This window comes from Venturia canescens, chromosome 8 (genome assembly GCF_019457755.1).
Source record: "Venturia canescens isolate UGA chromosome 8, ASM1945775v1, whole genome shotgun sequence".
Lineage (NCBI taxonomy): Eukaryota > Metazoa > Arthropoda > Insecta > Hymenoptera > Ichneumonidae > Venturia > Venturia canescens.
The window spans coordinates 16,686,363-16,710,512 of NC_057428.1; the positions used below are offsets into that span (position 1 = coordinate 16,686,363).

The 24,150-nt window shown below is 36.3% G+C and overlaps 3 protein-coding genes across 5 annotated transcripts; 2 read left to right on the forward strand and 1 right to left on the reverse strand.

Moving 5' to 3' along the window:
- Positions 1 to 573: 573 nt before the first annotated feature.
- Positions 574 to 4,840, reverse strand: LOC122414481 (RNA-binding region-containing protein 3). Its single transcript, XM_043425791.1, has 5 exons — positions 4,570 to 4,840; positions 3,215 to 3,700; positions 1,628 to 2,234; positions 954 to 1,107; positions 574 to 861 (listed from the first exon to the last, which is right to left on the reverse strand). Exons 1-5 carry the CDS (start codon positions 4,570 to 4,572, stop codon positions 702 to 704), a joined length of 1,410 nt encoding a protein of 469 aa, XP_043281726.1. The 5' UTR covers positions 4,573 to 4,840; the 3' UTR covers positions 574 to 701.
- Positions 4,841 to 4,976: 136 nt separating this feature from the next.
- LOC122414480 (ATP-dependent RNA helicase dbp2-like) lies at positions 4,977 to 12,752 on the forward strand. 2 transcript variants are annotated; one of them, XM_043425789.1, is made up of 6 exons: positions 4,977 to 5,308; positions 6,351 to 6,590; positions 7,086 to 7,338; positions 8,330 to 9,101; positions 11,290 to 11,532; positions 11,704 to 12,752. In XM_043425789.1, coding segments are annotated over exons 1-6 (1,815 nt in total). In that variant the 5' UTR covers positions 4,977 to 5,306; the 3' UTR covers positions 12,009 to 12,752. The 2 variants fall into 2 exon arrangements, with proteins under 2 accessions (XP_043281724.1, XP_043281725.1); XM_043425790.1 differs by having other exon boundaries at positions 7,101 to 7,338.
- A 1,811-nt stretch (positions 12,753 to 14,563) lies between these two features.
- Positions 14,564 to 22,462, forward strand: LOC122414479 (ATP-dependent RNA helicase dbp2-like). Of its 2 annotated transcripts, XR_006261770.1 has the most exons (7): positions 14,564 to 14,741; positions 16,057 to 17,288; positions 17,983 to 18,042; positions 20,260 to 20,490; positions 21,253 to 21,417; positions 21,500 to 21,731; positions 21,811 to 21,946. XR_006261770.1 is itself a non-coding variant. In XM_043425788.1 (6 exons), coding segments are annotated over exons 1-6 (1,839 nt in total). In that variant the 5' UTR covers positions 14,566 to 14,739; the 3' UTR covers positions 21,960 to 22,462. The 2 variants fall into 2 exon arrangements, 1 of the variants encoding a protein (XP_043281723.1); XM_043425788.1 differs by lacking the exon at positions 21,500 to 21,731 and having other exon boundaries at positions 14,566 to 14,741; positions 21,811 to 22,462.
- Positions 22,463 to 24,150: the final 1,688 nt, after the last annotated feature.

Sequence of the window (24,150 nt, forward strand, 5' to 3'; positions counted from 1 at the left end):
TAAAAAACATCGTCATGTTTGTTTTTTACGTGACGAAAAAACCATCCAATACTCTGTCGAATAATATTGATGTGAGCGAAATGTTCTCAATTTCCCCTTATTACTGATATAAAAAATCAATATTTGTAAAGTTTCTGCGTGGTTGAACTTTTCCTCCTTGATGATGAAAATGAAGAGAAGTGTTGACAGATCTTCAGACACGTTTGTTCAGATGTCTAGTTTTCCACACTGGGTCTGTGAGATCGAGCCGAATTGAAATAATGTAATTTTAACAAAATTAGATTTTAAACATTTTCCCCTTCAAAGTTTTCCAAACGCCGAAAATGATCAATGAAACAAGCGTTTCAAGTTATGCTCAATGAAAAAAATTGTGGAACACAAAATAACAATAATGTCTGGGAGAATTGGTGTAAAATGTTGAGTTTATTTATCGAAATTACAATGAAAAATGATTTCTTCATACACTACTGGTTCGAAAATTCAAAAACAAATAGTAAAATATATTTACAGAAGATATAGAAAATGACAATTTCAGGAAAACAGTAAGAAAATATAAAAGATAAGACAAATAAATAAATTTTTGTCGTTACACACGACAAAACATAAGCAACTATTTTTATTTGTAGTAAATTTACACTATGTACATCGAACGCATTATTTTCTTCTCTGAGAAGAAAGCGTACCCAAAAATATAAAGGAAATCAACTTTTTGCAGCTTTTGCAAATTGGACGACCATCGGTTTGTCCTTGAGAATATAACCATTAGTTTCGTTCAGTGCTAATTGGGCTTGACCTATGTTTTGCAAAGTAACGAAAGCTTGACCTTTCATTCGTCCTTCTTGCATCAAGCGGACGTCGTATCTGTTGAAATTAAATGGAATTTAGCAATAATTTAATATAAAAACAGTTTTCAGTGAGATAAAAAAATTGATGAAATCTCATGCTCAACATACGGAGACTCCGAGTTGTCCAATCTTTCGTTAACGTAACGTCGATAAATGAAATGTAAATCCTTGGATTCCACTTGCTTTGAAAGGTTTTTTATATACAAACGGCAGGACGGTTTTCCCGCATGATAATTCTTGAATACCGGCAGCAGTCTCTGATCTGGAAATATAAATGATCACGTTTGAATGAATATAAAATTATTAAAATCGAGAGTCAATAACACGACAGAATATCGGTTACAGACTATCCATTAATCTTCCAGGTGCTCGGAAATATTCATGTCCAATTATTTTCAAATCAACAGTAAAAAATCATCCGGGTATGAATCGACTCGAAAGGCGCTCATTGTTGAAATATTGCTTTAATTCTAAATACCGTCGATTACAAATCATCAGTTAAAGAAAATAAATATTTATTGATGATTCATGAAAAATTACCCAAAGGGCCTCTACTGACTGCGATGAAAAGGATTTTAAGACTTGGCACAATCGGATCAATAAACATTGAAGGGCCCTTGGGTTTTCGTGCGTACTACAACATATACTGTCACAACATATCGATCAGTATATGCATGGTAATTAAGAGTTTTTTGAGTTCTTAAAGACTTCGGAAAACATAAGCATAGAACAAAAAATAAGCAACAGTAATAATTGTAATAGTAGAGAAAACATCAATGTACCGTTACTGGATATTTTATTCGCTTCCAGCTCCTCGGTAGTTATGCAATCTCTTTCAATGTCTTTGTCCGTGGTTTCGCATTCAATATCCTCAGCGTTGCCTTCATTCTTTTTCGTAGGAAAGATAAGCCCAAAACCACCCTCTACTTCGTCAGATTTGTTCTCCTCTTTTTCAGGAAATCTTACTTCAGCATCCAATTTTTCGATCGGCTTTAGTTCGATTTTTTTCGATTTATTTTCTGGGAGTTGCACCGACTCGAACATATCTTCCGGTCTTATAATTTTGCTCGTTGTACTCGTACTCGTAACGCTTTGTTTGACTTTATTTGGATTCGTGAATTTTGGTATTTTTAAACGTTTTTTAGACTGTGGTTTGCTTCGCTTTGGGGCGATATTCGCTAACGGGTTTGCATTGCAACCTCCGTCCGACTCGATTTCAGACTCTTCCTCATCTTCCTCCGCTGATATCCTGTCGTTACGGTCGTCCCCTACTCGACCCAGGATGTCGCGATACTTTTCTATTTCGTAAGCCTCTTTCAGCATCGGAAATTCTTCTTCGAGCTCCTCAAATGGAGGCGGAAGATTCATTTTGTTCATTAAATGTAGAACCTGCATTTGTCAATTAAAAGCAAAATGTCTTCTGTTATTTTTTATCATCACTCACAGTATACAAGCCGTTTCAATCCAATTTTACATTCCAAAATCTGATTTCTTTTGATTCCAACGAATTTTCGTTTAGCTATACCAGAAATGAGAGTGAATCACTGTTAAAACAAATTTCGCAGCTGATCAAATTTGTAATCCGTCTTTCGATGTGTTTACATTGAGACTGAGATATCGATGAAATTCCAAATACTACAATAATGTTGTCTAATATGATTTCACTCAGTTAATTTTCCTCATAGTACTTTGAGAGAAAACTACGATTGGAGGCTCGACTTCTCGATATTTTTAGATTCGAGTTATTTGAAAACCAAAGTTTTTAAATCAGTAGCTAAATTCCATTCCAATCCACTCCGAGGTGGAATGGGAATGATGTGAAACCAGAGTTCTGATGTGATATAAAAAAGTGAAGTTCATTTTTAGTATACTTAAAGAAACTGAAAAGTTTATGAAGAGGGATTTTGCTAATATCGTTGCATCGTTATATTTTTATAGAATTAACTTTCCAGTCGAGTTTCACATTTCTCATTGAATTGACATAAAGGATGAAGCACAATCTCTTAAATATAATAAATATGAGAAATTTCAACGTGATAGTCAACTTTGAGAGATTTAGATAGTTCATAGTAATAAAAAAGGTAATTTAATTTAAGCTAGACACATTACTTCTTGAAAATATTAAGGTGAAAAATCTTTAACATCTGCGACATAAAAAAAATAAAGAAGGATCTGTATGAACTATGCGAAGTGTTCAATAAATAAAACATTGAAAAAATCTATTTCTCAATTGAAAAGATCGATATATCATATGAGGAAATTGATTTGAATGATTATTTCTTGTAACGTTTCTTGTTTATTTTCCATACTAACAACTCGACTGGCATAATGCGAGTGAAATAGCAGTAGCAAATGAGAATCTTACAAACCTGCGTATAAAAAGCAGGTTCCTTGATCAGCTGTATAGCTATCCTCAAAAGTGTATTTTTAGTTGGTAAGGAATATCTGTACCATACATTAGGATGAGGCGGTTGAGTAAATATTTCATTGCTGGTCCAGCCATTCAATTTTTTTAAGAAAGCCTGAAAATGTTTGCCGTCAGAACTTTCCTTGTCTTCAGCTTTTTGCTCATTTTCCAAACTTTTGTTTTCAGTCTCGCTTTCTGGTGTTTCTTCAGATAATGACTTTTTGGCAAACTCCACAGATAAATATTGGCCTTTGATTTCCAATTGATGTAACTGTAAGAAAGCCTCTGTAGCAGCTTCTTTGGAAGGGAATTTAACGAAGGTAGAAGAGTAAGTGTCGGAACGACGCACGGTCCTAGTTTTCGTAGCCCCATACTTTTTGAACAATTCGTCACGTCTTTCGTCGGACAGATGGGGTGGCAAATGCAAAACTCTAAGAGTATCGGAAACCTGCAAAAAAATTGTACTTGTCATTTCGAAACATTATTCAAAAATTCTCTCAGATTGTTATTGGTTTTTCTGAATTTTTTTTGTCATGTTCAATTTTATATTTCAATATCGTAAAACTAATTTTCTATTATGCACATATTCTGCAGACCTTCTGCAGAATATGTGTCTAATTTTTCGAATGCTTTTGTAACTAGTAAGAAATATTTCATTTTTATAGAACAAAGTAACCAAAGTATTTTGTTTTTTTCAATTATTTTCCATGTGGACCTAAAATATTTATGAAAAAAACTGAATTCAATAACTTTGTCCAACAACTGCCAATTTTATCCTAAATAGCCATATGAAAATGAAAAGATTCGTTTTTTTCAAGATTACATCTCAATTATTTGACATTGTGGAATGTTAGAAAATCAATATTGTTTGAATTGAAAGAATTATTTCAATATGGTAAAGTAACTATTGAAACTTCAAAACTTTTGATAAAAATTATTAGAAATGAATATAACAAAAGTTATATCTTTTCAGCAATCTGATGCATGTCCCTAGGGACCTTTAAAAACTTTCAATAATAAAGAGGAATCGTTGAGACGATGTTGCAAGATTTTCTCATATTTTATCTATTCATCAGGATTGTTAGAAAATGGAAAAGAATAAAGAAAAAATGACCAACTATCGAGAACGATATGAAATAAATAATTTTACATTCCACAGTATGAAATTAACAGTTGTTCACCAATAAAATACAAATGAAAAACAAATCCCATGGAAAACCTGCAATGAAAAAAAGAAATTGCGCCGCTGCGAAACTGCTTATTACGATTGCTTTAGAGGTTATGTTGATTTGGAATGATTGATCAAGGTTTATTTACCATTTCAAGCACAACTTTCCGCTTGTTCAAGTTCCGACGTAACAACAATTCACTTTTTTCCACACATGCGACCGCTTACCACTTAAACAACAATGAATCAGTACGACAATAAGAAAAAAAATCTACGCTTAACTTTTGTGACACAAAAACAATTCTCGGGAATATGATCGTAGCGCAACCTGAACGACACGTAAAAACAATTTCTACATTCTGTATTTGTAGTAGTAGTACAGTCCCACACGTTCCGCATAATTAGGCATGAGTGCAAAAGAGAAAGAAAAACGGTATAACTACGCCCCGCTACCATAGCAACCGTTTACCCGGCGGGCACTACTTTCGGAAGCTCACGTTTTTTCTCTTTTTCCTTTTCAACCCAACATCCGCCGCGCGAGCTACCGGCAAATCCAAAATCTCTTGGACCACCACCACTGCATGTTGATATACATTTTCTCACTTAGTAAGGTCAAAGTTTCAGTGCTTTTTACCCCCAGTATTTTAAAAACTTTCATTTCGCGTTGTGATTAGGGAGAGGTATAGTGAAAAATTCCAATTAGCTTATCGATAACGCTGCTCTCTCTGTTATTGATCACTCTCGCTGACAAAACTTATCCTCCCCCCTTTTACCCTTGTCCTTCTCCCCTTAACCGTCGTTTAACACTGATCGGAGGACGATCCCGTCGCTTTCCAAATCCTCGTGTGACAACCAAAATTTCGCCGGAAAGAGAAACGACATAATTATGTAAGTACACAATGACGACTGCCCATTACTTCACATTAATGAACTCTAAACTTGAAACTACTTAATATCACACCTTAATTTATTATCGTTCGCTTCGTTTGTTCAATACGAAACGGCCATTTTCGCTATTTTACCCGACCCCAATACCTATAACTAGCCTGCTTCTTGCAATCAATACTGACCATTTGTTTTTTAAGCTTTACGACTGATTTTTTTTTTTCATAATGCTTTATTAGTGACGATAGAAGCCTCAAAATGCGATGTATATTAGCATTCCTATTGCTATCCAAACGGTTATTTCGTAATGATTGACTAAGCGTAATATTTTTTGTAAATTATTTTCGAAACAGATCTCACGTTTTTTTCTTTTCCTTCGATTTTTGGGTCAACAATCTGTGTAGTTACCTAAATGCACTTCACACTAAGTCACTAATAAAAAGTGGGATTTCCTCGGGGATTCCTTCTTTCCTTCTTAAAAATTCTGAACTCTTCTAAGATGTTCAGGTTTTTTTTACTGTCTCATTTCATTTGCTTGGAAAAATTCTGCTTTAAGATTTTGTACTTTTTGTAATATATCAAAACCGCTCTATGAGCTTTTTTGTTATATACTTTTTTGGTAGAGAACAATATCTCAAAAAAATGCTAGTCAAATTTCCTATTTATTGAACATTTTTCAGAACTATTCATGATTCTTTTGATGATTTAACAAAATTATAAAATATTCCTTTCAAAATTCATAGAAGATTTCTCAGATAGTAAATTACAAAACTTTCTTAGAATTTACATAGAAATAAAATACAAATTAGTTGGTTAAAATTTTCCCAATGATGATTAGAGAGTTGAAATACCATCATGGCAGTACCTAATCAAGAAGACTTCTACGTTTCTAATAATAAAGCAAATGCTAAACTCGTGATGAAACTCAAAAATGATTGCTTGTCAAAATTTTTTTATTTTTATTTGAACAGACATGTGTTTATTTTCAGGATTTCATATATTATCGAGGCTATCAACCTAAAATACTGAATGATCTTTCTCCTAGGTTTAACAGAGATAGGGATCAGAGCAGATCGAGACGAGGAGGAGGTGGAAGGAATGGCCATTCTGGAGGAGGAGATGGACATGGTAGGTTCAACAATCGTGATTCAAGCAATGGAAATCGTGGAGGAGGATCCAAAGGAAAGCAGCACGGAGGTTCTTTGAAAAAGCTTCATTGGGACACACGGACTTTGGAGCCAATAAAAAAAGATTTTTACATTGAACATCCAGCGGTTAGAAACAGGTAATTGCAAAGATATCACAAACATTTGAGCTTTTAATTTGTAGAGTATAAAAAATTCATAAAAAAGCAACATATTGATGCACTAAAACATTGGAATTGTTTCAGTAGATATATGACAATATTAATGATATACTAGGTAGGAAGTATTATATGACAATACTCGATCAATGTTCGAATCCTGTATATATTGTGGTGTAAAGTCAATAAATTATGGTGACAAAAAATTATGAAAATTGTTCAAATAATTGTTATACAGAATTGATATTCTGAAAAGTACATCAATAAATGATGTATGGAAAAGTTTTTTGTGGCTTGGTCGAAAAACCCCTTGTGGAAACTTTGAAAAATACACGAAGAAAAGTCCAAATAAATTATTTTTAAAAGATAATGTAGAAAATGAATTGATACATTTTTTTCTAAAGCAGCAAAGAAAAAATTAGTATAAACGTGAAAAAAAGTACCAATATATGGAAACGAGAGTGATTGTTGAGTCAGAACATCTATTTATAGGACACCTGACGAAATTTGTCAGTTCCGTGAAGCAGCAGAAATAACAGTCAAAGGAGACAATGTACCAAATCCCATACAATACTTTGAAGAAGGAAATTTCCCTCCATATGTTATGAACGGCATTAGAAACCAGGGCTACTCTCAGCCTACGGCCATTCAAGCTCAAGGATGGCCTATTGCTCTCAGCGGCAAGGATCTTGTTGCTATCGCACAAACCGGTTCTGGGAAAACTTTAGGGGTGAGTAATTTCTATATTTGTCGCATTACTCGTTCTTTTTCAATTATTTAGCTCGCAAAAAGAAGATAAAAGTTACTATGTCATTGTGTCAAATCGACCACGTTGGAAAAAAATTATGATTATTCCATACTTTAATCTTGACTGCTCTATTTTTTCTATCCGATTGTTTCTCGAAATCTCTCTAATCTTTTTCTCCGTAAGAACTATTCTCTGCAATATTGTATTTTCATTATCGTTTCAATGTTCATCCGATCTTCTATTGAGATTTTTTCCAAGGTCGTTCACTTTTTTCTCGTTTCCCGTCCATCATTTTTTTATCAACTATTGTATAGCATTCACCTGAAAAAAACGGTTCTTGTAATTCAGATACACGTAGCTTAAAAAAAGAAACTAAATTGTAGCTAAAGCTTCCCCCTTTTCCGAAACTTTAGTTGGAAGAACTTATTGGAATTTTTTTTCTATGTCCAATAACTAGTAGTAAAAAAGAGAAGTGAAAAACATGCATGTTGACAATTTTAAAACGAGGTACCAGATGAGGAAAATGTAAAAAAAATTTATTGGTACAAAATTGTGTTCCAATCTTTGAATGAAATGGAATTCCAAATTATGTTTGATAAATACTTTTATACTGCCTGTGAAATCGTATAAAAAACAAACTCTGCGTCGTTTTCGGAATTTCGTCTACGAATTTTCTTCGGTCATGTAGATTCTTATCTTTACCAAACTTTTCTTTCTTCCGATCGTGGAAACTTCATCAAATTCAGCAATGAAATTCCGAATTCCAATATCTCAACAGACGCATTTTTATCGAATTCGTTTTCAGTTCATTGAATCAACGATCCTTGAACCGGCATTATTCCCATTAACAATGTTTGGCATAATGTCAAAAGGGGATTCTTATCTGATCCATTTTCACTAATTTCTTATTTTCTTTCGAAATACTTTTTCTATCACTGCTAATATTAATCGATATTGTCTTTGTTCCGTTTAGTATATATTGCCAGCAATAATGCACATAATTCACCAGCCACGCTTGAATCCGGGTGACGGGCCCGTGGCATTGATCTTAGCACCGACTCGTGAGTTGGCTCAGCAGATACAAGAGGTGGCAAATTGTTTCGGTGAATCGTCCGTCCGTAATACGTGCATATTCGGTGGTGCTCCGAAAGGTCCGCAGTCTCAGGATTTGGAAAGCGGGGTTGAAATTTGTATAGCAACGCCGGGACGTTTGATCGATTTTTTGGAGCGAGGCACGACGAATTTGCGCAAATGTACTTATCTCGTGCTCGATGAAGCTGATCGTATGCTGGACATGGGCTTCGAGCCACAGATACGTAAAATTATCGAGCAGATACGCCCCGATCGTCAAGTCTTAATGTGGTCAGCAACTTGGCCAAAAGAAGTTCGAACTCTTGCCGAAGATTTTCTCACCAACTACACGCACTTGAATATCGGATCTCTCACCCTTTCGGCCAATCACAATATACTACAGATCGTTGACGTTTGTCAGGAGTATGAGAAGGACACAAAGTTACATAGATTGCTTCAAGAAATCGGCGGCGAGAAGGAAAACAAAACGATTATTTTCGTCGAAACTAAACGGAAAGTCGATGACATTACTCGCAATATCAGGCGCGACGGTTGGCAAGCTCTCAGTATTCATGGCGATAAGAATCAACAGGAACGCGATCACGTTCTTCAAGAATTTCGCAGCGGCAGAGCACCGATTCTCGTTGCTACCGACGTCGCTGCACGTGGTTTGGGTAAATATCTATAACTTGAATAATTACCAATTGATCTTCTCAGCAACCGTGTTGGAGCATTTGCAGTTCTTTTTTAACGAAACTATTCTTTCGAACAGATCAATCACAAAAATGTTCAATCCATATTCATTTGTTGGACATCGATTGATGGCACATAAATCTAGAAACGTCACAGCGTCTCGACAAATTTTAAAAAGATAGTTTTCAGGCGGGATAGGCGAAATGCGCGCGGCGTATCTGTACGGGAGATTGGGGAATTTTTCATCATTATTTAACTTTTCAAAGAATTTTCGATTTATAATAAAATATTCCAAGTCGCGATAGTTAAAATTCAGATCTATTGATAAAAAAAATCTGCATTTGCGAGATATGCTTGGCAAAATAAAAATACGAAAATCAATCAATCGATGGCTGTAGAACATTGACAAAGCAGCGCGTACTGAATTGGTATATTAGTAATTTCGTGGTGAAGATTAATAGTAACTTGAAAAAGAAAATCATCAGATTTGTGGAATAGCAATGAAAAAAGATAGAAAAAAAATGAAAATATCATAAACAGAAGAAGGCGCGTGTCAATTAGCGTCGCCGCGACTGGGAATCGGCAACACTTATTGGAATTAGCCAGTGATGCGTTTTGAAGCTAAAAATAAAAAAATAATAAATACATAATTGGCATACAAGCCGAGCAGCCTTGTGTGTACGTAGCGAAAAAATCGTGTGTGTAATTTTTTTTTCGATTTCTCGATAAACGAGAAAATTGTACAATTTACATCACACCATAGCTACTCGCTAAGTCTGTCTGGTTTTTCTTCTTTGTTTTCAGAGGCACAGAGGTCCTCCCTAAAACAGCGCAGTGTACTGCCAGTATTGGGCAGACACAGTGACTTTTATTTCACATTTTTCTCATTTTAATGAAATCAAGTTGAAGAAATACTTATTCATGTGCTTGTTTCGTCTCGACACGTATCGTCAGAAACGAAAATGATGAACATTTTCGTTTATCGTCACGAAACTTTATTCTCAATGAAATTTTCTAATCGACCTCTGAGATTCTGTTGCATCTGATGCCTCTAAATTTTCACGAAAATAATGGGAGACATTTTGTTTGAAAACATTTCGCATACACATTCACAACTGAACATTTTCTTCCCTCATAATTTCAGTGCTTGGCCATTGTACAAAAATCAAAAGAAAAGTTCACCTACTTTTAGATATCACGAATTCTGCAATCTCGATGATTACAACACCGAGATAACATCAGCGTTTAAATATTTATTTATTTGTTGAATAATCGAATAATTTATTTCCACAAATCGACTGATTGCCAAATTCCAACAATTAAAAAAAAAAATATATCATACTGTATAGGAAATAACAGTAGATATTGAAAATGGTACGATTAATTTGAAAAGAATTGAAAAAAAATAATAATGCCATGGATAATTAGTAATATTGAATATGCTGTATATATACTTACAGTTCAATTATCAATTGTGATATTAATGATGCTTGAAAAAGAGAAATTGAAAATAATTTTAGAAGTTTCAAAATCAACGGAAGTTCTCCGAGAGCGAATCGAAAACTTTCCGATACCAATCGTGATTCATTTTTTAGTGCCAATTTACATGTTTATTCTGAAAAAGGAATGTTCGTGGGTCTCAAAATCGGTGAAATTTTTGAAGGTTTTTGCCAGGCCACTAATAACTGGAGCCCTAAAGGAATAAAATGTTCGGTTGTAGACGTATGTACAGAAAATATTCTTGAACAAAATAATAAGAGAAAATGCACTCGGGCCTAAACCCTAAAAATGCTGCCTTTGTCCCTGCGTCCCCAGACACTACCGCTGTGTCTGTCTAATCCGTAGGCCGGTCACGATTATTCCATATGAAAAATCTCCATGTATGTCTTCTCTGAGTACGAAAGGTGGGTGACATGGATAACCAAAACAAAACAAAAACGAAATTCATCGAAAAAAAACTGAATTCTACAAAGTTCCCTTTTGTTTTTCGCTTCGGAGAATTCGAGTGGGTGGCTTATTTTTTAATTGGCTTTTTAAATACATATATCAATATTTTTTAATGAATTTTCGTTTAACAGCTTCTCGAGATTTGAACAAAAGAATGATTTTCTTGAAATATCCCAGTGGATTTCCGAAACGGAGAAAATTGTATTTCCAATTTCTTCTCAGATGTGGACGACGTTAAATACGTCATTAATTTCGATTATCCGTCCTCGTCCGAGGATTATATACATCGTATCGGACGTACCGGTCGAAGACGCCAAACTGGAACGGCCTACGCCTTCTTCACCACTCATAATATGAAACACGCGAATGATCTAATCGAGGTCCTTCGGGAAGCGGGACAAACCATCAACCCGCGGCTCAGCGAGATGGCCGAATTGGCCAAATCTGGAAACTTTGCTGGACGAAGTAACGACATTTTTTTATAGTGGCTCGTTAAATTATTTACAATTATTTGCTATTTATTATACAAGAAGAATAAATTAATGAGTGTAAGATTTCTAACGTCGCACTTTTGTGCAACGTTAGAACTCGTCACTTGTACTTGTTGACTCTCGTTAACTTAATAAATGAATTTAGGTGGACGACGCTATGGAAATTCATCGGGCTCGGACCGAGGCCCGGGAAATCGAGGTTCCAGCGGTGGGCGTGGAAATCCTGGACGTGGAAGGGGTGGAGGTGGACGTGGGGGAGGAGGATCCTATCATTCGGGGTCGAACAATTTTTCGAATTGTGATTACAACGGTTATTCCTCGGGAAAACCTTCGGGTGGTTCCGGCTACAATTACAATTACAATCAGCGTAACAACGGAAATCAGGGTTACGGGGGTGGCGGAGATTCTTATGGGAGCGGGGGTTACCAGTATCGGGGATCCGCTTACTAATAATTCCAAACAAAAAAAGAAACCAAAGAAAGAAGAAATTCTACGAAAGAATTTATCCCTTATTCGTGATAAACGTAAACGTAGACTGATTGTACGACATCGTACCCCAAAGTCCCTTCGTCGTTGAACGAATTAGATCACATTAACTTTTTTTTCTTTAGACACGATCGCGTTCACGAGCGCGATTTATTGGTAGGATTTTGACGACAAACGAGAGAGAGAGAGAGAGGGGGGGGGGAGGAGGAGGAGGAGAGAGAAAAAATTAAGAAAGTTACTGAATCAGGGATTTTCGAAAATTGTTATTACGAATAGAGAAGTGTGAAGAAAAAAACGCAGGACCAACGTTGTTGATTCCTTTTCTTTGATTTGTTGGAAAATGTGACAGAAAATGTTCACGGTTGTCGTCTCTCTCGTGCACAATATGTTCCTATTTTTCTTTTATTAGATGTGATACTACATGTATGATTATTTCTCTGGTATAGTAACGTTATCAGTATTGCATTATTTTTTCTTTGTTTTTTTTTTTTCGGGCTACGATAAATTTATGAGCTAGAAATATCATTCGAAAAAAGCCCTCTAACACGAATTGCTGATGTATAATCTGTGATCTCAATGACTAAATGAAAAAGAGTTAACTACTCGTTAAGTATTTCGTAGTTATGATAAGTTTATCTTGTAATTTAAAAACTAAACAAAAAAAAAAAAGAAATAAACACTTTATGTTCTTGTTTTCTTGCAGAAGAATTTGACGATTTTCATTGCTCGGTTTTCGTATATGCCGCTTAGCGAATCTCATTTTTACTTCTGCCCGTTCGTTTCTTTTGGGTAGGATGAGCATGGAAAAAGTTTCAACTTTTGTGAAAACAACTATTGTAATATTCAATACTAAAAAAAAACGAACTAGCTTGATGCAGCCCAACGCGAAAAAATAGATCAGGTTCAAGGTCATTGCGAGGTCGAATTGAGAGAAAACAATGGAATCCTGAATACACTAGAAATCTCGGTTTTTGACCTTATCAGTTCAGGGGCAAGGTCATTTCAATAACATTTTGAGAAAATACGATTTAAAACCACTACATATTCAGGTTTTTGGAGTTGTTTAATCCGTATCTGAAGTTCACACGATTCTATCATGTCACGCTCTTATTACATCAAAAAATACCATAATCCAAGCTACTAAGGCTTTATTGATCTTAGACAAGATTTAATCTTCAAACCCAACTCGTTAAATCCTATAATCTTGTTTCAAGTTTCAAGAACTCAAGAACGAGAATTTAACGAATTTGGTTTGAGGCTTAAAAACAGGAAGTGACACTATCTAGAGATATAGCAAGTGTTCTTATATCAAAATAAAGCTGTGTGCGAAAGTTCAGCTCGAAATTCGGTTATCAGCTTTGGGAAGTACACCCGGTCGAACTGTTTCTGGATTCGGATTGACCGACTCCAAAACTTATTCTAGTAATTTCAAGATTCAATTGTTTTTCTTGGTTTGACCTTGCAACGACCTTAAACCTGACCAGCTGGGGTCGAACATTCGGTTTCAGCAGGTCGAAATACTATGGAATATGACTGTCTCATCCCCGAACTGGAAAGTCCATTTTTTGTGTGGCTTTGTCATCTATTCTCATTCCGCATTGATGCTGGAAAATAGCATTATTTTTTCATCCTCCGAATATTTTCATTTTCAATATTTGTTTTAAAACCCCAAAATTCACGACGCATTTTTCAAGAGATTTTTAACTTTGCACGTATGTCCGTGGTGACTAATGTCCTCACGATTTTGTTGAATCGTTTGTTCCTAAAAAGAAAAAAATACTTATCGCAGTACGAACTTCTTCGTTTTTTTATTATAAAAAAGGAGTGATATGCGATAAACTTGGTTAAATGGAAGTTCAGTTTTTAAAAAACCATTAATTCAAAAAGTAATGATGAGCTTCGAATTCTTAAAACAGTCAATAAACAATTAAAAAATTGCTTCTAACGAGAGTTTTTTTTTCGTTTTCTTTATGGTTTCTAATCAAGAAAGTATATTGGAAAGCTCGAGATATGCACAAGCGATTTGAATAAAATCCAAGCAGCGATGAAGTAAGTAAATTGGGATCGAATTCATTTTTTTTTGGTTATAATTTCTGTAGAAAGCGATGATTTATTCAGAATAGAAAATATTTTTTTAAATTTATTATATTTTTCGAAGTTGATGACTTATTTGAATGATCCAATGGTATGGTTCTAAATCCAATTTTTTGTTTCAGTATGAAATAAATAAAAATTATATTTCAGTTAATGCACACGTGTGACCCTGAAAGCACCCTCGAATTTGGCGCCTTTTTGTCCTACCGCGCCTAACACTTCCGGTTTCTCGAACACAAAAATTACCACTACAGGATAATGACATGAAAATAACAATGGCAGTTAAAGTCTAAAAACGTGTATGATATAAAAATAAACAAAGTCGGAACGAATAATTCAACATTTCTTCACCATCTGCATTTGGAACTATTTCGTGACGGCGTTGGCGCTGCGATCGTGCGGATTCGCTGCTCGCTGTTTTTTGCGCGTCCGCCATTGACGCCTCAGTCACAGTCTCCATTAACAAAGTTGGAGGTGGCGTCGGACCTATATTTTCCGTACATCTTTCGTACTTGACTTTAATTTGGGACAAAAACAACATCGAATCGTCCTTCACTGAATTACCCTTTCATTCAAATTTCTTCGAATCAGCTACTAAATAATGTAAGTCATATGCTTTTTACTTGGTGAATATTGACCAGGGCTGTTTTTGTTCCATTTCTGTATAGATGGAATTTATGATCTTGATTTATCATCAAAAGTTTTTATAAACTTGACGTCGTTTTCGTCAATTGATTTTTTAAAAATTATACTCACTAATCGACAAGTTTTTTTAATCGAAATCCAAAGTACATCTTAACTTAGGGAAGCGACGATAATACGGACAAAATCCCGCATCAATTATCTATACAGATATAAAAAATAGTACAGATGTGTGTATAAATACGATTTCATATATCCGGACATTTGACAGCAGCGATATCAAGAATCGTGTAAGCGTTCGAAAAATGACGTAATGCAAAATTTTATGTCAATTTGATTCTTGAATATTCAATATTCGGAATATTTCAAGCGCGTGTTATTTCTAAACTTGCAATTGTTTTTCTAAGAATGTAATCGAAAGCACATACGATCAGTACAGTTACATTCGAAAAATATCGAGACTTATTCATTCGTTATGACATAAGAAAATTCACGGAAAATAAATTGCAATTCCAAACGAACTAAAGGCTATTAATTTTTTAGCAATAATTCAAGTTCAAATTAAATCATTAGTTTAATATATAATTTGATCTAAAACCGATCTCATCAATTTATTATTATCAATTATTGGACTTTTTTCAATGTAGTAAGTATAATGAAATTTACATAAATCTCAAATATAATGCATACAAAATAATGCAAAAAATGAAGAGCATAATGGTCAACAGGAACAAATTTACAGACATAACATCCAAAGAAAACCATCTTGATTGCTGGAAACTGTTTGGAACTGTTTGGAGACTGTTTGGAACAATTGTATATTTTCATCCACCAATGCTTCATATACTTTGAGCATCGTAAAGTCTCCGGCAATTGTTTTCAAGGCATGATTCATGCATGCCTATTTACATGTGATAAAAATTTTCTATTATTTAAAAAAAAAATAGAAAAAGAACTCATTGTTTCATGTACTATTGTCTAAGATTGTCAATACTTTGTTTAGATAATCATGTCCTTGAATTTCTGTAAAAAATCTAAAAACATCGAAGGAATTTTCCCAATTATTCTTCTAACTCAGTTGTGCATTTCATAATCAGAACTATATTCAATTCGCAAGTAGCATTTAATAATTCTATGAAAAAGCGATTAGACGCGCACAAAAATTTCAAAGAATCGGCAAAGAATAAAGCAATATGAGAGTATTCCAGCAAAGCAAACTCGAAAATCATTGAATCATACAACACGAGTGTTTAATACAAAATTTATTGACGAGCAGGTCATTCCGAGACCGTGATCGCAATGACAGACGAGGAGGTGGAGGTGGCAGCGGCGGTGGTAGAGGCGGAAGCGGAAGTCGTTTTGGCAGCAATCGTGACAGCGGTCCAAACAGATACGGGGGTGGCAGCGGGGGTGGAAGAGATAGCGGTGGATTTGGCAATTCGTCTTTCAAGAACCGACAGCCAGGAGAACGTTTGCGAAAGCCCAGATGGGATATGGGTACATTACAACCGTTTAGGAAAGATTTTTATGTGCCACATCCACAAGTCGTGTCACGAGATCCGCACAAAGTAGAGGCTTATCGTTCGGACAAAGAGATCACAGTAAAGGGGAACGCAATACCCGGACCGGCAATATATTTTGAGGAAGGAGGATTTCCGGACTATGTCATGAGTGAAATTCGCAGGCAAGGTTTTGAGGCCCCCACCGCGATACAGGCTCAAGGCTGGCCGATCGCTTTGTCAGGGCGCGACATGGTTGGCATCGCTCAGACGGGTTCGGGCAAAACTTTGGCTTACATATTACCTGCGATTGTGCACATTAATAACCAACCGCGTTTGAATCGAGGGGACGGACCAATTGCTCTTGTTCTCGCTCCCACGAGAGAATTGGCCCAACAGATTCAGCAGGTAGCCGCTGACTTCGGAGTGTCCTCGCAGGTGCGGAACACATGTATATTCGGTGGTGCCCCAAAAGGACCGCAAGCTCGCGATCTTGAACGAGGCGTTGAAATCTGCATTGCCACACCCGGGAGACTGATAGATTTTCTCGAACGTGGCACCACGAACCTCCGGCGTTGCACTTATCTCGTACTCGACGAAGCCGATCGTATGCTTGATATGGGCTTCGAACCTCAGATACGTAAGATAGTCGAACAAATACGACCTGATCGACAGACTCTCATGTGGTCCGCCACTTGGCCCAAAGAAGTCCGGAACTTGGCCGAAGAATTCCTTACTGATTACATACAAATCAATGTCGGCTCGCTACAACTCGCGGCCAATCACAATATCCTTCAGATCGTTGATGTCTGCGAGGAATACGAAAAAGAAGGAAAACTCATGAAATTGCTCGAAGAAATCTCGAACGAGCCTGAAAATAAAACTATCATTTTTGTCGAGACCAAGAGAAAGGTCGACGACATCACAAGAGCCATTAATCGATACGGATGGCAAGCTATTGGTATTCACGGAGATAAAAGTCAGCAAGAGCGGGATTACGTTCTCAATCGTTAGTACCTTACTTTACGTTTTTATTCTTCGAAAAAAAATAATTGTTTTATTTCACTTTCGACTAAGGAACTCAAAATTATTTATAGAAAAGTTCTTTTGTTGACGTGGAAAAAAACGAATTATTCGTAAATTTAAAAACCTCCGGAGTTGGCACGTACTTCGTAAAATAGAAATCATGATTTTTAACTCGGACATAGCAGTTTTAAACAGAACTGTGAATGGGGAGATCGAAAAACGAATCTTTTTTGCTTATCAAATAAATCCATACATTTCTCTTTTCTTGAATCTAGAGACGCGACAGCGTCTTGGCGCCAAGTACCTATTAAAAAGAATTTTGTAGGCAGCGCGAGTCAAGACAGATCGTGTATCTTTACTCGAGGTTGGTCGATTTCCCCTCACTCGTTAAATTGAAGTGGCCGCCATTTGTCGAATGAAAAAATTGATTGTGCCACATGATAATGGGATTTATGCACTTCCTATCATAAAAAACATTGACTTTTACTTTTAGTGATATTGCATACCAATATGACTAATTTTTTCAATAATTTCGGCGCTTTACGCCGAAACGTGGACTGAATAGTTCATATAGGAAACGAAACCGTGCAGAGTTTCTCACCATGACACAATGTTAAGGATATTTCACACGTTGGTAATAATGATTGAAGTAAAATTGATTATTTTTCGTTTTTCAGAATTTCGAAATAGCAGATCGGCGATTCTCGTGGCAACGGATGTTGCCGCACGAGGTTTAGGTAAGAATCGAGGGCTTAGGAAAGTATGATTAAAACGTGATGTAAGGGTCAGGCTGCGATGGTTATTTCACGGTGGTAACAGTTAATATTATTCAAATGTGGCAACGGACGAGACGGCATGTGCCAGACTGATTGACGCTGGTGCTCCAAAAACAAAACCAAAAAAAACCAAATTTTATTAACAAAATCATTCCAACGTATTCTCCCGCTTGTGAATATATCGAAACCGTATAGAAAATTTTAATCACGAGTTCGTTAAGTTTTGAGAAAGCAAGACAAAACAATGGCATCTGGCTTTAAGAAACCAACGAACTTACTGTTGCGACGTAAAATTTCAAATTCATTCCTTTTTCATAACCGACTCTTGTCGAGAGTAAATCTAACATTAGAACGAAAACGCGTGGAGAAACAAATGAAAGACGTTGTTGGAATAGTTTAGGCGAGTATGTCTCAACTTTTGAGCTTGGCAAAACTGGAAGATTAATCTCATGATTGTGAAAGAAAAACCGAAAGTGCAATGCTGCTAAATAATCCGGTTATTTTTTTAAATTGGAACACGTCATTTTTTTTCTAATTATTTAAACTGCAAAGCTCGAAAGTGAAGCATCGACATTTCAGGTATTAGATCCAAGGATGTGGTAAACAGGTAAGGTGTACCGTGTGATTTTTTTTTCTTTTTTTTTGCAATTAGACGAGAGGAGGGTATTTTTCTCTCTTCCTTTCTCTCTCTCTCTCTCTCTTTTTCTCTCTCTTTCTCTGTCGATTTCTTTTTCCTTAGATCGAGACGCAGTCTTGTCAGTCTGGTAGTAACGTGCTGTTCTATGTGTTTTCAGAGGCACATGCGACGGAGTTTTATCAATGATAAGAACTCTGGAGAGAGCTTGCTTTGGAATAAATAATTCAATTGGGGCGTGACTGCTGGTCTCCGCCCCCGATCGCAACAAGCTAACGTTACGCTGTGCCTCGGCCCAACACCCGTGCCACTCGAAAAAAAACAAACAAACAAACAGAAACAAAAAAGCCAAAAAACGAACAAATACGAAAAGAATAACACACTCTCCCTCGTACCTGCGGACGGTCCAAAGTATGGAAGCTGTCGAAAAAGATAACAGCGCGTTTATTTCTTTCAAGTTGAGACAGGATGAGCTCTGCTCTGGTTTCAACTGTCGAAACTGACGTTCAAACGTTACGCAAACAACGAAACGTCCTTATTATAAATAGGAGCGTTTTCAGAGTAATAACGAGAATGGTCGATCGATTGCTCGTGTGAAAAAACGGTAAATGTATCGGGATATCACGCGAACTAGTACTTTTTCGAAAACTCTTTGACAGGGCATAAATTATATTTATTGACGACGTTTTCACTGCAAATTAATCAAAATCCATTTCGTGCAATTGTAGTTTTCCGAAACGATCGTGCTAAAAGATGTTTTTTAACGTTTGTAATTGAATAAATTTAGCAGTCGTAAATTCGTGAAATTTTAAAATAAATATGCCGAGCCATTAACGGAATTCCGACGAACGGATGAAAGAAGAAAATACATAAAACAAAAAGAGTTGAAAAATAATTATAATAATGGCTGGAATCTGCGGAATTCGAAGCGGCTACTCGTGGGTGAAACGATCGGCCGAAAGAGATGGCCTCGGCAGTTTTTCTAAGCTCAGCGATTATCCATACTTTGGTTGCGGGAGAGAAGGGGGTGTGACAATAAACAAAACAAATCTTCTAGCTCTCGCTGCATAAAAACAAAAAAAAAAACAAAAAACCGAAAAAGCGCTCGAGTTAGCGAGACTTCTAATGAGAACCATCTGAGCTCTGATTCCTCTACATTTTCGAAACAAACAAATGTATTTGCATTTCCAGCCTTTGAGAGAGACAGGTAATTAAAATGTACGCTTGTACTTTGTGGTTTACTTACTTTTATTTTCGTCGGCGTCGCTTACGTAATTGCGATTATGAACAAAAAAAAAACTTGGAAAGAACACATCAGGTGGTTTGCATTTTTTGATTTGAATATTATATTTTTGAAGAAAAATATCATTTCGAATCTACGCTTGCATATCGCAGACTAAAACCAATAAATCATCTGCTGTAAATATGCCAAAGAGGGGGAAAAAAAAAACATTTTGAAAATATTGCTTCGCAAGTCAGTGTAACCACAAAGAATCAAGTTGACCGGTCTTCTTTCTGGATATCTCAAAAATTATTCCCTACAGATGTGGAGGACGTGAAATTTGTGATTAATCTGGACTACCCCTCGAACTCGGAGGACTACGTACATCGTATCGGACGTACTGGACGCTCGCAACGCACCGGAACGGCCTATGCTTTCTTCACTCCTGGTAACGCACACAAAGCCAACGATCTCATTGAGGTTCTTGACGAGGCTAAACAAGTCGTTAATCCAAAGTTGTACGATTTGTCAAGAAATCCGGGGAATTTCAAGAGTACGTATTTCAGTGAGAACATATTTAAGCCTCAAGGAAAATTTTGGAAAAAATGTTCAAAAAGATAGCATGAGCTCAGAAAAAACCAATGTACTTTTACCGTATTGAAATTTTTCTCGAAAACCCCACGATTCTTTTGATAAAAAATCCAATATCGTTAAACCTCTCAGACCGAGGCCTATTTCACGTTGAAGGAAACTTATTCCCTTCGTAGTTTTATGTTGGGAAATACGAATTTTTGAATGTTGGGCGCGCGCAGCACCAGGTACTTGGGCGGGGGGTAAAATCAGGGAAATTTAAGAATGAATCTAGCACCTAACACTTTAATACATCATATTAGCTTCCCTTTGAAAGGATATAACGTTTGATGGGTGAAAAGTAAATGTGCACTCACTTTTCTTTTGGGATAACTAAAGCACGTTTTCACACAGCGTCAACTCAACACGAAACGCCGGCCTCATATTGATATTTCGATGGGTTAACGCAGTTCATCTTCTAAAACTGCTTGGTTGTAGAAAAAAAATCGTAAGAAAATAGGACAACAGGAATTGAAACTGTATTCCTTCAATTCAAAGTGCTGTTCATTGAATTCATTTATGCTGACTAACGACGAAATAGTAAAATGAACAGTTCCCGAATTCTTTTGAGCTTTTGTTCAGATACTTTCCACTGCTGCCCTAACAATGTCTCCTGATAAAAAAAAATAATAACAATGAAATTTATAAACGTCATGTGAAAACTTGAGCAATTTGTTTATTTTAGGAGGTCGATATGGTGGACGTAGCGGCGGCGGAGCGGGTGGTTCCCGAGGTTTTGGCAGTCGAGGTGGTTCACGTGGAGGATCACGCGGTGGTCGCGATATGGGCGATCGTGGGAGATCCGATAGGGGTGGAGATCGTGGAAACAAATGGGGTAACAGCAATAGTGGTTAGTCTTCATTTGTATTATTATTGTTGTTGTATTTTTGTTGAGTGGGTGCAATATTGGATAACGCGACAATATTTTTGAGACTGGTCACTGCGATGGTAAAAGATCACAAGAATAATCGGAAGATTGGCCGAATTTTCCTCTGCAATGGACACTTTACGTTGAAGTTTGCAACGTTGGAGTCCAACGAAATGATGTAAAAAAACCTTCGAATAATTCCAATAATTCACCAATTGCGTTCGGCAACAGTGCGGCTTTCGCGAATGACGGATTTTTCGGAAAAGACTCGAGAGTTATAAACTTTTGTAACGAAGGTCGCCATGAAAGCTTACGAACTAAATTTGCCGACTTTTCATCGCAATTTTTATTAACAAATAATGCGATTGTTTTCAGGTGGGATGAGTGGTGGATATGGCGGTAACAGCAGTAAACCATTCCAACAGAGCGGCTACGGTGGTGGCTCCGGTAGCGGAGGTGGTTACGGTCAAAATGGTAATTCGTACGGAAGCGGTGGAGGTTACGGACAACGGAACGGCTATTGACCGACTGTCGCATAGTAAGACAAACTATGCGGATCAATGTGTAAATTAACGAGAGAAAAAGAGAGAGAGAGAGAGAGCGGGGAACACAGGCGCATCTTGAAGTAGAGAGGAAAAAACAATCGTGGAATTATGTGATGAAAAACACATAAAGCAATGGGAGACAAAAAGAACGAAAAAATAATTGGAGCAGTGAACGAATGGCAGCAATGACACGAGTGATCGGAGACATTGATTCTCTAACGCATTCTCAAACTCAGATTTATTCGCGAATACGACTATCTTCCTTTTAGAATATAACTTCGCACTTCCCGTTCCCCTTTGTATTTAAGAATAACCGAAAAAAAATAACGCTGTTATGAAAAAAAAAAAAGAGAAAATCATTAAATGAAAAACCACAACAAAGCGAGACTATATTTAGTGACTGAGATACATTTATGAAAGAAAATATGTGAGTTGTAGTTGTGTATAAGAAATATAAATAAATGGCAGCAAAAAGAAACAAACAAGATACTTCTTTTATGAAGGTAAAAGCAGAGTTTTGACGATAAAGTTGCACTCGAGCTCCACCGATCCACAGATTGACAAAAATACATCGTCATTTTTTATTTTCAAACCAACTTGAAAATTAGAATTCAAAAACCTTGAAATACAAAATTCCAAAAGATGGACGATTATTCTAAATATATTTTACGTTATTTGGAAACCAGAAGATCGATGAAACCAATTAATTTCTTAATTACTCGAATAGAATTTCGGGAATCATTTTTAATTACGCAACATAAAAAATTAGCACCAACCACGCACCCATTGCTGCCATCAATGAGAAAGATTTTTTATTTAAGTAATTATATCGAGTTATTTATGCCAAACTTCGTATTATTGAACCGATTTGGAAAATTTTGATACTTAAGTTGCTAATCATTGATTCCTCTCAGCCTGTTCTACCGGAAGTTTCTTTCCGAGGAATTGGTCATTTTTCGTGTAATTGAAATGTGTCACAGAAATTTTAGTAAGTTTTTCAAAAATCTGTCACAACATCGAAATGCAACTTTGAAAAAACAATGTCTTTGTCTCTTGAGCTGACCGAGGTGGTTCAATTATATACACATACAAAATTTTTTATAATTATACCAATGATCGACTGACGGTAAAGAAAACAACGCACGATTTCGTGGCTAGTTTCCTGGCAAAAACTTGAAGTATCTTCTGCGAGAGAACGAACTTTTCGAATGATATTTATTACCCAAAATTTTACAGCGCCACGAAAAAATCGCTCTGAACAACGACAAAACAAAAATGAATTATCAAAGAATTAAAAGTTCACTCGAAAAATCCGCTGTTTAATTTGTCTATGCAATTCGAAATAGACGAAAATTATGCAATTAGAATTTACAAATTGTTTTTCTTTTTCACATCAAACTAATGGTTTCTGTACGAATTCTAGGCCAGACGAGATCATAAGAGATGAGATGAAGAGGAAGCACATTGGAGAGAAGGAGCGATAAGGAACAGCGGTGTTATTGGAGGAGAAATCATTATCAAAATCGTACGATGTGTGGCCAGTCTCGCGATACTTTTTTGCCGTATCCGCGAGCAGATATCGAGACGAATTAGTCACAGCTTGCGGGAAACAACGTCGACATTCCGTGGAGAAAACTCAATTATTCGTTTATGTTTTGACTGGCATAATAGATCGATGACTCACTGCCAGATAGGCGCACGTTTTCGCGTGCCGTCTGGCTGAGAGATCAAAGCAATTGTTAAAAGCACATTTTGTCTTCGAAGACACGGGGATGATGAATAATACGTGGATTTGTAGATAAATTTGCCTCCCGAATAAGTTTTTTCGGAGACAAACAAAACACTATATTTCGGGAAAAGAAACGATATTACGTCAGGCAGGTCGGATCGGATTTTCAATAAAACGGCACGTTTCCGCGCACTGTCGAACCGAAGCTTACGAGTCATGAAAAAAATGCTTGTCGCGTCTGCGAACGAGAGCGGATAAATTTATCAGCGATTTTGGTCCACATACAGAAAATCGGTTTCTATAATTTGAGACAATGACGGCTGCAGCTCTAAATTCGAGGACTTTTTCTAAACGCTTCTCTTCAAATGCTATAAAAAAAAAAAACACTTTAAGTCAGCAATATTAAATAATACGCGAAGTGATGTTTAAATGAATTATAAC